Source organism: Apteryx mantelli, chromosome 14 (genome assembly GCF_036417845.1).
Source record: "Apteryx mantelli isolate bAptMan1 chromosome 14, bAptMan1.hap1, whole genome shotgun sequence".
In the NCBI taxonomy this organism is placed as follows: domain Eukaryota; kingdom Metazoa; phylum Chordata; class Aves; order Apterygiformes; family Apterygidae; genus Apteryx; species Apteryx mantelli.
In genome coordinates this window covers 6234186-6246736 of record NC_089991.1, presented here as the reverse complement: position 1 = coordinate 6246736, position 12551 = coordinate 6234186, and the positions used below count along the sequence as shown (strand labels likewise).

The 12551-nt window shown below is 36.7% G+C and overlaps 1 protein-coding gene across 5 annotated transcripts in view; it reads left to right on the top strand.

Annotated features, from left to right (window-relative positions):
- MAPK9 (mitogen-activated protein kinase 9) overlaps window positions 1–12551 on the top strand; it is a 37102-nt gene that overhangs the window by 685 nt on the left and 23866 nt on the right. For 3 of the 5 annotated variants that reach the window (XR_010885622.1, XM_067304749.1, XM_067304751.1), the window contains exons 2-5: window positions 4428–4602; window positions 9222–9351; window positions 10559–10617; window positions 11211–11349. Coding sequence is in view for 4 of the 5 variants with exons in the window: in XM_067304749.1 (XP_067160850.1) it covers window positions 4481–4602; window positions 9222–9351; window positions 10559–10617; window positions 11211–11349 (450 nt within the window). In the remaining variant the exon portion in view is untranslated. Of the gene's footprint in view, window positions 1–1138; window positions 1266–4427; window positions 4603–5237; window positions 5268–9184; window positions 9352–10558; window positions 10618–11210; window positions 11350–12551 lie in introns of those variants that run through there. The other 2 variants (XM_067304750.1, XM_067304752.1) reach the window with 2 other exon arrangements.

Genomic DNA, 12551 nt, shown 5'->3' with positions numbered 1-12551 from the left:
CAGGGGAGCTGAGGTGCATCCAGGGTTTGTCTTCAACGTGTTATTAACAGCCAGATATGCTGTATCAGGTAGTTGTTCACAAAATCTTTGGTCACTAGTAGTTTTGGAAAAAAAAAAAAAAGTGGTTATTTTTTCAAAGAGCTAAGCAGGTGTGGAGTGTATTTGTAGACTGCTGTGACTGTGACATTAGTCAGTTACTGTTATGCTGCAATTAGGTTCTGTAACAGACTTGTTCAAGGGTGGTAAGTGAAGTAATATGGAGTAAATTGTAATGATTCTGTAGCTGAATTTATACCTGTTGATATATTACTATTGATGGCGGTTTTTACCTTTTTATCTTAATGCCCCTTAGAAAGGGGCATCCTAATTTTAAGTGCATTTGTAAACGTGAATAAGAGAATGGGGGAAGAGGGAGATTTTCCACACAGACTTTCTGTATCTTATCCCCACCCCTGCCACCGGTGTCTTCATCCAGCTCATTCAGAAACAGTAAACCTCATTATAAATATACATATATGTGTGTGTATTTATTTATTTATTTGTATTATACACACCTTTCTCACTGCCAGTGATGGAATTTTAGCTCAAGGTTTAAAAGTCCAGCTAAGTACTTAGCCTTCATTGTCGCTGATACCACTCTGTAACCACAACAACACTGGGAATGTGTTCACAACTGTTACAACCTGTTTGTTTCAGAAGCTTTTGACTTGAAGATATCCAGAGGACAGATCTGGTTAATAAGAAGTTGTCATTTTAATAAATGCTTTTTAGAGAAGTAACTGTTTAATACAGTATGTATACTATAGTGCAGTTGCTTGCAACTTTCTTTTATCTGTGGACCTCCCCCCAAATTTTCCACTGAGATGTGGAATTCTATATAACGACTCATAAACCTACTGTGGTAGGTTTGGGATTTTTTTTTTCTTTCACGGACTGCTGGTTGAAAACAACTCCTGTGAATGTTTGCAAGATTACTGTATGTGATGTGCTGATTTAGCTTTGTGATACTTCCTTCAATCTTGAATCATTTTAATTCAGTAACGTGCTGTTATCACTATGTAGAAATATGTTTACTGACCATCCTATGAATGAATGCTTTGCACTTCAGGTGCTGGTCCTGTTTGTAGCTGCAGTTAGGAAGCTGTAACTGAAAACGTATGTTTCTGCAGTTGAAATATGTCTACTTCCAAAAGATTTCTCTATAAGAGAAGCGTGGAATTTATGATGTGTCCTGACAACAGGAGTGGTGAATCAAAGTATTTCAGGTAGGAGAGTAACAGCTCAGGGTTTGACTTTTGAACAATGGAAAATCTGTTTTTACTCAAGGGATCTGGCCCCCAAAATAGACTCTCTGCCTTAAGCCTTGTGAACACCTACAGTCCCTCGGCACCTAACTTTCCATTAATTTCGATGTCTGAAACAACATATGTCCTGATGCTTCTGAACAGCTTGCAGGCCAAGTAAGAATTAGGGCTCAGCTTGCTGCTTCCCTTGCATGTTTTGTGGAGAAGCTGGATGCTCAGCACTGTGAATTCCAAAGGATGTCAAAATACATGAAAGTTGCACGTTATGATACCTAAATCTCTCTTTGGGTCTTGTCCAAAGAGCTTATCCTGTTTCCTAAATGAATTATTTTTGAAAGATGGTTTTGTACAGGCAAGGTTCCTCTAAGTGAGGGTTTCCCTGTTTCAGGTTAACTTCCTTTTACCCAACTTTATCTCTGTTACAAGAAAGTGCTTCATTAACCCATGAAGAAGTACGATGTCATTTTTCACATAAATAACTGTTTCTTAACTTGATGCCCAGCTTGCTCAAAATTTATACTTTTTTCCCTCTGAAAGTCTTTGCCAAAGATAGGATCTTGACCTTTCTTCTTATCTTGACTCTCCAGCCATACTTTTCTTCCAATGTATGAAGGTTGACTGAAGACACCAAGGCTGCTCAGTGACTGTTAATCAAAAAATTTGATACTTCAGAGTCTTTAGCTTTGGAGTAGTAAAATTATGTTTGCATGTGATTCCCTTTCTAGTGGGTACCTCAGCCAATACTCTCAGAGTTATATTCTGTCACCAACTGAGTTTCCTGTGCTTTCTGCTTAAAGGAAGACTATTCTCCTAGAGTTCATCCACGCAGGGGATGTTGTAAATCATATTGGTGCCTATGTAATGCTTTGATATGCAACTCCCTATGCATCTGACTGCACCTGAAAGTATTGTATGGGAGACTTGCATTTCTCTTCCTCCCCGCCCGCTCCACTCAGTTAACTGCTGGCATAGCAGGGAATTGGTAGCTCACATTTTCCTTTTGCTGATCCTTCCCCGCCCCCACCCCTGGTTAAATATCTGCTTCTTAATGCTACTTAAATTTTGAGATACTGGAATTTATAAGAGATTCTTGATATTTCTTCAGAATGTTGAGGATCCCTTAAGTCTAACCATTACCAGTTTAAACCCAGCCTCCATTAGGATTTGCAGCTTCTTCTGTTTTACTTGCAGAGCCCAAATGATAGACTTTTCTTAGAATTAATCTGCTGGCTTAGGCCATGACAAAGATGTTCCCTCTTACAATATCTTTCACCTAGGAAGAGAGAGAGGTTCCAGGTTTTACTGCTTCATCTGCTTAAAGTAACTTAAAGCCACTTCTTTGGCTCTGTGCCATTCTAGGATGGAGGTCTGTGTTGCTCTTGAGGCTCTTCTGTTTTGCCTTGGATCGCAAATACTCTTTAGGCCCATGAGAGAGAGAGAGAGAGAATAACTGCTCTTTGTCTAAAAAAGACACTGTATAGACTAGTGGTTAGGACAGCTGCTGAAGGGGAAGGTGATATGGTTTCATTTCCTGTTTTAAGGAAAGCTTGACTACGTGTTTTACTCTGGGCTGTAATATCTCTCTCCGTCATATTGATTGTGAAAATAAAAATTTGAAAATTTGTTCGAGGCTTTTTCAGGAATCCCTAGGGTAATTAGTTTTTAAGCCTTGAAGAGAGTGGGTACTCAGGAAAACTGGATGTCTTTACTCTTGTTACTGTAGAGCTAAAGAGGTTTAGTCCATTGCCTTGCTCTGTAATGTAATTACCTGCATCTAATTCATTCCTGACAGACGTTAGTGTAACACAGGAACCTACAGTGAGGAAGAGTCCGCAATTTCCTTAGGGAATCTACTCTAGTGTGTCACTATTCTTACCTTTATGAATAGATTTTGTTTGTTCTTGCTCCCTTTCCCTTTTCACCTTTCAAAACTCTAATCAAAATCTTCATAGCTTGTTGCTAAATTGTCACATCCATCATGTACATGGAGAACAGATTATTTCATTCCTCCTTTCTTTAGTCTTCTGTGCATTTGGAAATTATGTTTCTCATCTCCTCTTCTTCTGGATAAATAACCCCAGATAATTTGACACTTTTTCTCTTAGGTCTCTTCTTAGCTTTTAATCAGTCTCCTTTTTGTCCTCTGGACTCTTTCCATTTAGCCCAGGTCTTTGTAAAAGTCCAGTTGAAGCTTTGAGAGCAAAAGTATTTGGGAAGTATTCAAGAGAGGTTGACTTCAGAATATAACTTCAGGAATGGTATTTCTTTTTGCGTATAGTTTGCTAGTGAGTCTCTAAAGGCAGTGGTTAACAAACAAAAGCTATCCCCAAATACTGTAATGTATGTGGATGTAACCATTATGGCATGAAAGTCTCTTTCAAACTATAGCACAGTACTGTATAATTCTTGTAGGACTACAAGTATACTAACTGATAACACAGGATACCCTTGTGCCTTTTTAAAAAAAAAAAAAAAGGGGGGGGGAGAGTGGGTGGCAATACATATGGGACAAAGGAGCGTCCCCTGGCAGAACCGAGGAGGTAATGCCCTGCCTGAAATTTGATACTTGTGAACTAGTTTGAAGGAAGGCAAGTGGGACCTGGAGAAACTGCAGTAGCTACTGGGATTGTTTTGTTTCAAAACTGTTTTTGCAGTTTTAATAGTGTCTTGCATGTTGCTTCCTGTGTCCTTGGCCTCCATGTGTTTCTGCCATTGCTTTTAACTGTCTCTGAAAGGCATTGTTTATGGTGTTTACTGTAATATTACAGAAAATACAGTCCTAGCCCATAGTAGTAATTCTGTGTTATGGAATATCTTTTAATAGAGAAAGAGGCGTTGGATTTGGGGTGGGGTTTTTGTTGTTTTTACAGTTGTTAGCTACTCATTGTTTTGGGGTGTTGAACTAGAGGCACAAACTTGCTTAAAGCTGTGAAGGCTATAATTATTTGCTGTCTTGTCTGTAGGTATTGTTCATTAGTGGTGGAAATACACAAAGTTGAAAGAATAGTTATTTAATTATACGTGTTTTAATACATAGGGAATTTTCAGTATTGTACATTTTCTAACTTGTCTGCCTAGAATTAGAGAGAAATTGAACATTTATTTTCTTTCTTTTTCTTTAAGATCTTGAAAACTATACCAGGTCCTTGAGAGAGAAAACTACATGACACTACACCATGAGTGACAGTAAATGTGATAGTCAGTTTTACAGTGTTCAAGTTGCAGATTCAACATTCACTGTACTAAAACGTTACCAGCAATTGAAGCCCATAGGATCAGGGGCACAGGGCATTGTTTGGTGAGTAATAAATACTTTATTTAAACATAAAAAGCTATAAATATAAAACGAAATTTGAATGTATTCTTGACAGAGCAAAGAGGTGCCAGGATATCAAATACTGATGATGATTTCTCTATCTCTTGCTACAGGGTTATGGACTACATAGATTCTAAAATACCTGTTTGCTGTAGTTCATGTGCTTTTTTCTTTTGTTTTTAGGGGAAAAAATAGTATTTGGATAACTGCCTAATTTAAGATGGTCACCAAATTTCCTTCTCATTAACCACTTTATTTTTGTTTCTAGTTCTCACATTCCCCATGTAGTTATGATATTACAGTGTAAGGCATGACAATGAGATGGTGAGAGATTCTGGGTTTTACTCGTTTCTTCATCATGGCCCCTTTCTTCCCCCCCTTTTATTCCCGATCACTCCTGTCCATTTCTAGGAGCCATCAATGCAGTGCCTTGCCATTAACTGGCAGGATGAGGCAAATCAATGTCATTGTCACTCCATGGATTAACCAGAAAGGGATGCTGTGTGAGGGGTTGGGCTGGCCGTCTCTTCCTTGGTGTGTCACCTCAGCTATGTGTCCAGCCTCCACTGGCCCAGGACGTGAGAGTCGTTAGTCTCATCCTGAACCTTAGTCTCTTGTATGGCACCACACCTCTGGGCCAGCTAAAGGTAAACATTTTCAAATGTTTTCTAGACTGCAGCTATCCATTCTACCCAGCTTACTGCCAGCCCGTAGTTTGTTGGGCAAAACTTACTTGGTACCAGCGAAAATGTTTATTGATGCGGTTTTACAGTTCCATACACAAGGGAGCAAAAACACATTGTGAGGAACACTCTAATAAGAGACTTCACATGACATAATCACAACAACATGGTGGGCTGTTTGTGCTTTAAACACAGTCTGCAGTTTCAGTTCATCTGTAAATCCTGCAGAATAAGTGGGCTGACTCATACGCTATGAGCAACTTCCTTGTATGTCGCTCCATGTGCCCATATCTTTTTGACCTTTTCATAATCTTAAAAATATATATATATGTATGAGAAAAAGTGCATTTTCCTGGGAACATAACTTTTTATTTTTAAATGATTTTGATATTCCTATTGTTCTGCTAATAGATGTAAAATAAGCAGAATTAGAACACCGTATTTCATTCTTCTTTAATCAGTTGAGTGATGAGTGGGTAGGCATACTAGGTCTTGTTTATTAGTGTTTGGGTAAGATTTAATGTAGTGCTAATATTTTCCAGCTATAAATATTCTTAACATTATATTAGTTCTAGATGGCATCCAGGAATTAGAGTGGTTGTGATTGCTCCTTTTTTCACCAGAAGTATACAACTTATTTTCTGTCTCAAACTAAGCTGTTTCTTCCAAAAGAAGTCAGGGTAGTGTTAAGGTCAGCATCTTGGAAAGAAGGGATGATCTGATGTATTGACTTGTTTTGAAAGTGCCTGATTTCAGGAGCAACAGAATGTAAAACATCGTATAAATTTTCATTTTCATCTGAAACATCTGAAGACTTTTTTTTTTCTTGTTTGGTGAGGAATTTTTCATACCAAGGGTGTCACTTCAGTTAGGAGGAGTCTGGATGTTCCTGTTTTTTTTCCCAAAATATGAATGGGAAACTCAGCGTGTTCAGTTCTGTGAAGAATTGGTATTGTTTCAGGTTTTTTTTCTTTGATATCACAATAGAAAAAACATGTATTTTTTTTCCAAGTAGATACTGAAGAACAGCAATGGATGAAATACAAATGAAAGCTGTAGAAATACCCTCTATACAGCAACCAAATTATTTTTTCATCTTTCTAACTTGCACTCTATCAACAGGCTGGGAGAGAAATTGGATATACCTTTTGTATTTTATATACAAAGTATATTTTTATACATGACTTTCCCCACCTCTTTATTCCTAAGTATTAATGTATTCGACATAGTATATTTAGGACTGAATAATCATTTGCACAGAATTACTCTCTTGAAATAATTTTCACCTTAAACTTGCTGGCATTCTTTTTCCTTGTCCTTGATTTCCCTGAATTTCCTAGTGAATATGAGCGTGTCCCAGCAAATTTTTGTCATGCTGTGCAGCAAAACCACAATCTTATAAATGAAAAGAGAGCTTGTTTGAGCTCTGACTGTGTTGATAATTGTGCTTGCGATTGTACTTCAAGACACAGTCAGAAGTTGTGTTACTGCTTGCAAACTCTTTTCAGATGGTGGGGAAAGAGTCAATGAAGTGGAACAAGCAATGCAAGAATTCATAGTAGCATGTTGCTGTTCAAAGTGGAAGTCATTTGTCTACAGAAATGAAGCATGATTTCCTCTTGTAATTTAGCCCATAATCTTTTGTAAATAATTTTATCATTTATGTAGCATCATTAGTCTTGATGTTAAATGTTTGCTCAACACGCAGTGTAGCAGAACTGTTACCAGTGCAGTAAGACCATGATCAAATTGGAATTCCTGTTATGTGGGAGGATAGACGTTTGTAAGAGATTCTTCGATGATATTGAATGCTGAAATAATTTATAGACTTCCTGTTAGTAGCCAAGGTGATAATCAGATAAATCTGCTTTTATTAAATCTGTACCTGATACAGTTGCCATATAGTTGCAATGAAAAAAAGTCTATTTGGAATTCAAATGAGTAAGGATGGAGAAAGAAATTTTTTTGTTTACCAGGTGAAGAATCAATCTAATACCAATTATCTCTATGACTTTTTTTTGTTTAAAATTACATAATATTTAGCAGTGAGCTCTTAGTGGTAACAGAAGCTATATTGTCTTTTTTTTTTCTTTTTTCTAAATTAAATGAATGTATGCATACACAATCAACTTTTTTTTCCCCTCCTACTAGTCTAGCAGTCACAGCTTCACATTTTTTGAGATGCAGCATCAGTCACTCCTATGTAGATGAGCAATATGAGAGGATCAAGTGGAGTTTTTTTGTGTGTGCTAAGATTGAGTCTTGTCATATACCAGATTTGTCAGATTACATAGGGACACTTATTTCGCCTAAAGTTGCACGTACATCCACTGCTGAATTAGCCTAGCTACCTGTGATTGATTTGAACAATTATTTTATCCATACCCCTTTGGTAGTTACTGCTTTTTGTACTAATTCACAAGGCAGTTAAAATCATTAACATGTGCAAAACTTTTTACTCTTCATATAACATCTTCTAGGTGAAGTAAACACTGAAACATCTATGCTTTCACATCTGTGAGGAAAACAATTTCTCTAGCGGTTTGGCCAGTGGCCTTCCTCCCATTTTGTATTTTCTTTTGAATAGATATAAAGGCTTTAATTCTGAGAGTGACCGTATTATTGAATAATGATTTGTTATGTATTTCACAGAGCTAAGTTAAAATAAATGCTAGCAAGCTTTAAGTGGAGATGGCACATAGATTCAAATTTGAGACATATAACCACGTCTTCAAGAAAGCACACATCTCCTGGGTGACCTCTGCTTTGTGGTGGTATTGCTTTCTCCAATAGGGAAAGCAGTGACTTGTTGTTGATAAATTTTATATAATTTGAGTATTGTTGTTATTACAGAGAAGATATACTCGTAAGAATACAATAATATGATGGTCTTTGTGTACTGTTGTACATATCTGGATGAGATGGGGAAGGAGCTAACAAAGAGGTTAAAACATGCCTGGAAAATATATGTGAATGTGTGCAAATTCTTTCTTGTCCTAAGCAAGAAGCATTAAATGAAGCTAGAGTAATGTGGGAATCCTTATTTAAAGCTAGAGAGGTGAAAGATTGGAACTCTTGTCTAGCTTGGGATAGGCATTCCCGTATATTTTGTTGAATAAAGTCTGTGTGTTAGTACTGAAGAATATTCCCACTTTACTTTAGTCTTGTTCTGGATATGCAGAATAACAACTTAAGAGTAGATTCTAGCTATTAAAGCAAGTTTATACCTGTTTCTCAAGCTGTAGAAAGAAAGAAAACAAGAACAACTGAAAAAGACGAAATTAATAGTCATTTTCACTTTGACTGTCATATTGCTCCCTAACATCTATGAGTTCCAATATTTTTCATGTATATAGATTGGGGGGGGAACCAGATGATGAATGTAATTTTCTGCTAAGCACTGTTATTGCTTAGAGTTGTAAATGATTCTCATACAGGAATCGTGATGCCTGCAGAACGGACGCCTGCATTGTTGTGACTCTTCTGTAGAAGAAGAAAAATTTCTGTTGGAAATAGTAAATGACTGTCAGTCAGCAGCAGTATCCAAAAAAAAAAAGATTCCAAAGTATGCAGATTAGGCAGCTGAAGTGCTTTTTAATTTCAAATAAATTAAAATATATTTAGATTTTTTGATTTTTGAACGTGTGTTTGAGTCAGCAGATTCTGTTTTATGGAAGGGACACAGAAGACTTCTGATAAGAATGTCAGTGGCTTCTGTTTAACTTATTTCTATTTTTAAAGGCTGTGCAGGTTCTCTTTTTGTTTTCTAAATGAAAATTAGAAGATGTTAATATAATCAGATTTGTGGATATGCATTGTTTCAAATCTTGATTTCATTCCTCACTCCCCTCTCCCCCTTGCCCCTCCTCTCCCCTAAACAGATTTCTACTTAAGTTGTTTGTCTTTGAAAACTTCTAGTGCTGCATTTGATACAGTCCTTGGAATAAATGTTGCTGTGAAGAAGCTGAGTCGTCCTTTTCAGAATCAAACCCACGCGAAAAGAGCTTACAGAGAGCTTGTTCTTTTAAAATGTGTCAATCACAAAAATGTAAGTTTGGCTTTATATTTCCCTCCATTCATGAGTATAAGATGTCTAAAAAAGCTCTTGATTTGCTCTCAAAACTACTGTTAGTAACCAAAGTAATGGAAAAAGTGGTGAGAGGGACTGGGAATATTTGCTGTGAGAATATAATTCTTCACAGTGTATGATTAAGTTCATGGTGGGGTGTTTGGTGGCATTTGGAGGAGGAAATGCCAAGAAGAGGGAGCTTTTGGAACAGTGGTGATATGGGTTGCCCATCGGTGTAGACTTCGTAAAGCTGGCCACGCTATAGTGCATTTGCCTGTTTAAGTCCTTTGCAGTAGAGCCTGTTTGGCAGAGGGTTTGGTTGTGGGTTTGGCTGTTCTGGCTGCACTGTAGTTAAATTTCCTGAGTTCAGGCAAGATTTCTTTTTATTAAACACCAGTGTTTAATCTAACTGGCAAGGTGGGGGAATACAGACAGGAAGATGGGACAGAATTGTTGTCTGACATTTTATCTATAAACAGAAGTGAAAATACTATGCTGCTTGCTTTTTTTGAACGGTATATATTAATCATTGAACCTCTTAATGTGAAGCTTTATAATGTCAATACATGAATGTTCAAGTACAAGAATATAAAGATTATGTGACTGTGTTACATTCTGATGTTAGTACGAACTGGAAACATTGAGACCTCAACACACAACCTCAATGATCAGCACACTTCATGGAGTCAATTGTTTATGATTGATTCAAGTAAGCTTTTGGTGAAGTCCTGAAGTAGCAGAATAAAAGCAAAGTAGTAATTTTAAGGATGACAATACAGTAATTTTAGTAGTTCTTCTAGAAATAGTACATAATCATCTCAGTTGAATGGGGTGGCATGGAGCACCTCTGTGTAAATGCTGTTTCACACCACCTACATTTAAATAAGAGATTATTATGTCCTGGTGTTGAAAAATTGGGGTATCTTTTGGGCAGTAGAGAGGGAGATAGTTTAAACTTAAAAAAAAAAAAAAAAAAAAAAAAAAGCCAGTCTTGGCTACCTCAGGATACATGCTGCAGTTTTGAACTGAATTTTTTTTCAGCACAAGTGAATTAAGTGAAACCAAATACAATTTAAATATTATATAGTCAACAGTGTATGTATGGTTTTGAATAATAATATTTTCTGCAATAGTGAATTTTTTACAAGAATTAAGTGTTCTTCCCATGTTTATTTTTACTTTATAGATAATTAGTTTATTAAATGTATTTACACCACAGAAGTCACTAGAAGAATTTCAGGATGTGTAAGTACTAGACTTTTGTTTTAATTCTCTGGCAAACACTAGCCTAAGCCCTAGACCTGTAATTCCAGGATCTTACAGACTTCACACTTTGAAAACAGGATGGTAGCTGAAGGCTGAATTTGGCTTTCAATTAGTCTGTCTTGTTGTTTTGTAAAGAAATCTTAAAAATAAGAAAAAACTACCTAAGAAAAGTGGGAAATAAAAAAAGATTGGTTAACTTTTACTCAGCTGTCTGCAGTGCTTTGCTAATTGCACATATATCTGATTTGTGCACTTGTCCTTCAGCTAAATGGGTCACTTCAGGCTAATAACTTGGTCTGGATAACCTAATACCATTTTTTTTGATCTAGGTGGTATGCCAAAGGTATTGTGGTACTGATGGGATTGATTTGTCAATCAGTCTGGGATTTATGGTGGTTTAATGTGGGCTATCCATACATTCAAGTATATGTAGTGTTGTGGTTTGTGAATGGGCTTGTTTGGTAAAGATTGGAGGGGGGTAGCAGTTTTTATTAAACATCACTCATGCTGGGCTTAAACATGATTTGAAAAGTGAGTCTCTAGTTTTCTTAATTTTTTTTCTTATGCTTCAGATATTTGGTTATGGAGCTCATGGATGCAAATTTGTGCCAGGTTATTCATATGGAGTTGGATCATGAAAGAATGTCTTACCTTCTCTACCAGATGCTGTGCGGTATCAAGCACCTCCACTCAGCTGGTATCATCCACAGAGTAGGTACTATTAGATCACTAATAATACTCTTTATGAAGACAGATGTTCTTATGAAACTGTTGGAGGGTGGAGGCTATTACTTTGAAAGTTTGTATTACATTTTTTTCCTTCATGGTATTATTATTAAATCTGAAGACTGTTCCTAATTCAAAGATGAAGACCCATAAACTGTAAATGGAATTTAAAACAGGCTAGCTCTGTGGATGGTAGAATGTCACTTACAGCAAGTTTTGTCGATAATATATAATTTAACTAATGCTGAACCGATTAAAAGAAAAAACATGAGCAACAGCAGATGTTTCAGATTACTAGAGAATGTGTTTTTGAAAAAAAATAAAGACCTTTGAAGTCCAGGAGTGGAAATTTGTGATTAAATGAGAGATTTGGTTTTGAAAAGGAGGCAGGAGTAGGAAAGGGACAGAGCTGGGGCAGCTTAGGAGAAATGGGACAGTAGGAATGAGCAGAAGAATCCAAGACTAATAGAGCTTGAACTAATGTACATGACTTCCACATCTGTTGTTAATTAAGCATATTGAAATCACATGGCCCAGTGTTGCAGCAAGATGAGATAACAACAACAAATTTCCCTATCAACTACTGCAAATGATTATTCTGTTACTTCAAGATAAAAGTCTGGGTGGAGCATTAGAATCTCCAATCTAGCTGATGGTTCATGTGGCTGAAAGTATTTTTTCAGACATAGACCTTCTTTTGTAAATGTGATGGGGACGTATATATAGTTGACGTATGCTTGAGGGAGGTACCAAATCTTCTGAAGAATACTATTGAATTTACCAAGTAAAATACTTAGGCTATAACAGAATTAAATCTGCTTGTACGTGTGTGATTCAGCTTCTCGTGATAATTTGTGAATAAAAAGACTAGAATAATATTTCTTTCACTGTACTGTGTATCCCTTTGGGTACAGTAATGACTTTTCCCATGGGGCATATCTCTTAAAATATTTTATTATTCTCCTTGCTCATTAGTAGCTTTATACATTCAGTACATCATAGCTCTGAAATTTGCTAATCAATATAATGCAGATGACTTATCTGTCATTAACAAATACATTTGTTGATGCTTTATCTGTTAGGTCATACCTTTTCCTACACATATCTGACTAATTGGCACCGCGTCTCCCACATTCTGCCGTTAGTAGGGCACACATACTAAAGACGACAATCTGCTTTACTATGCA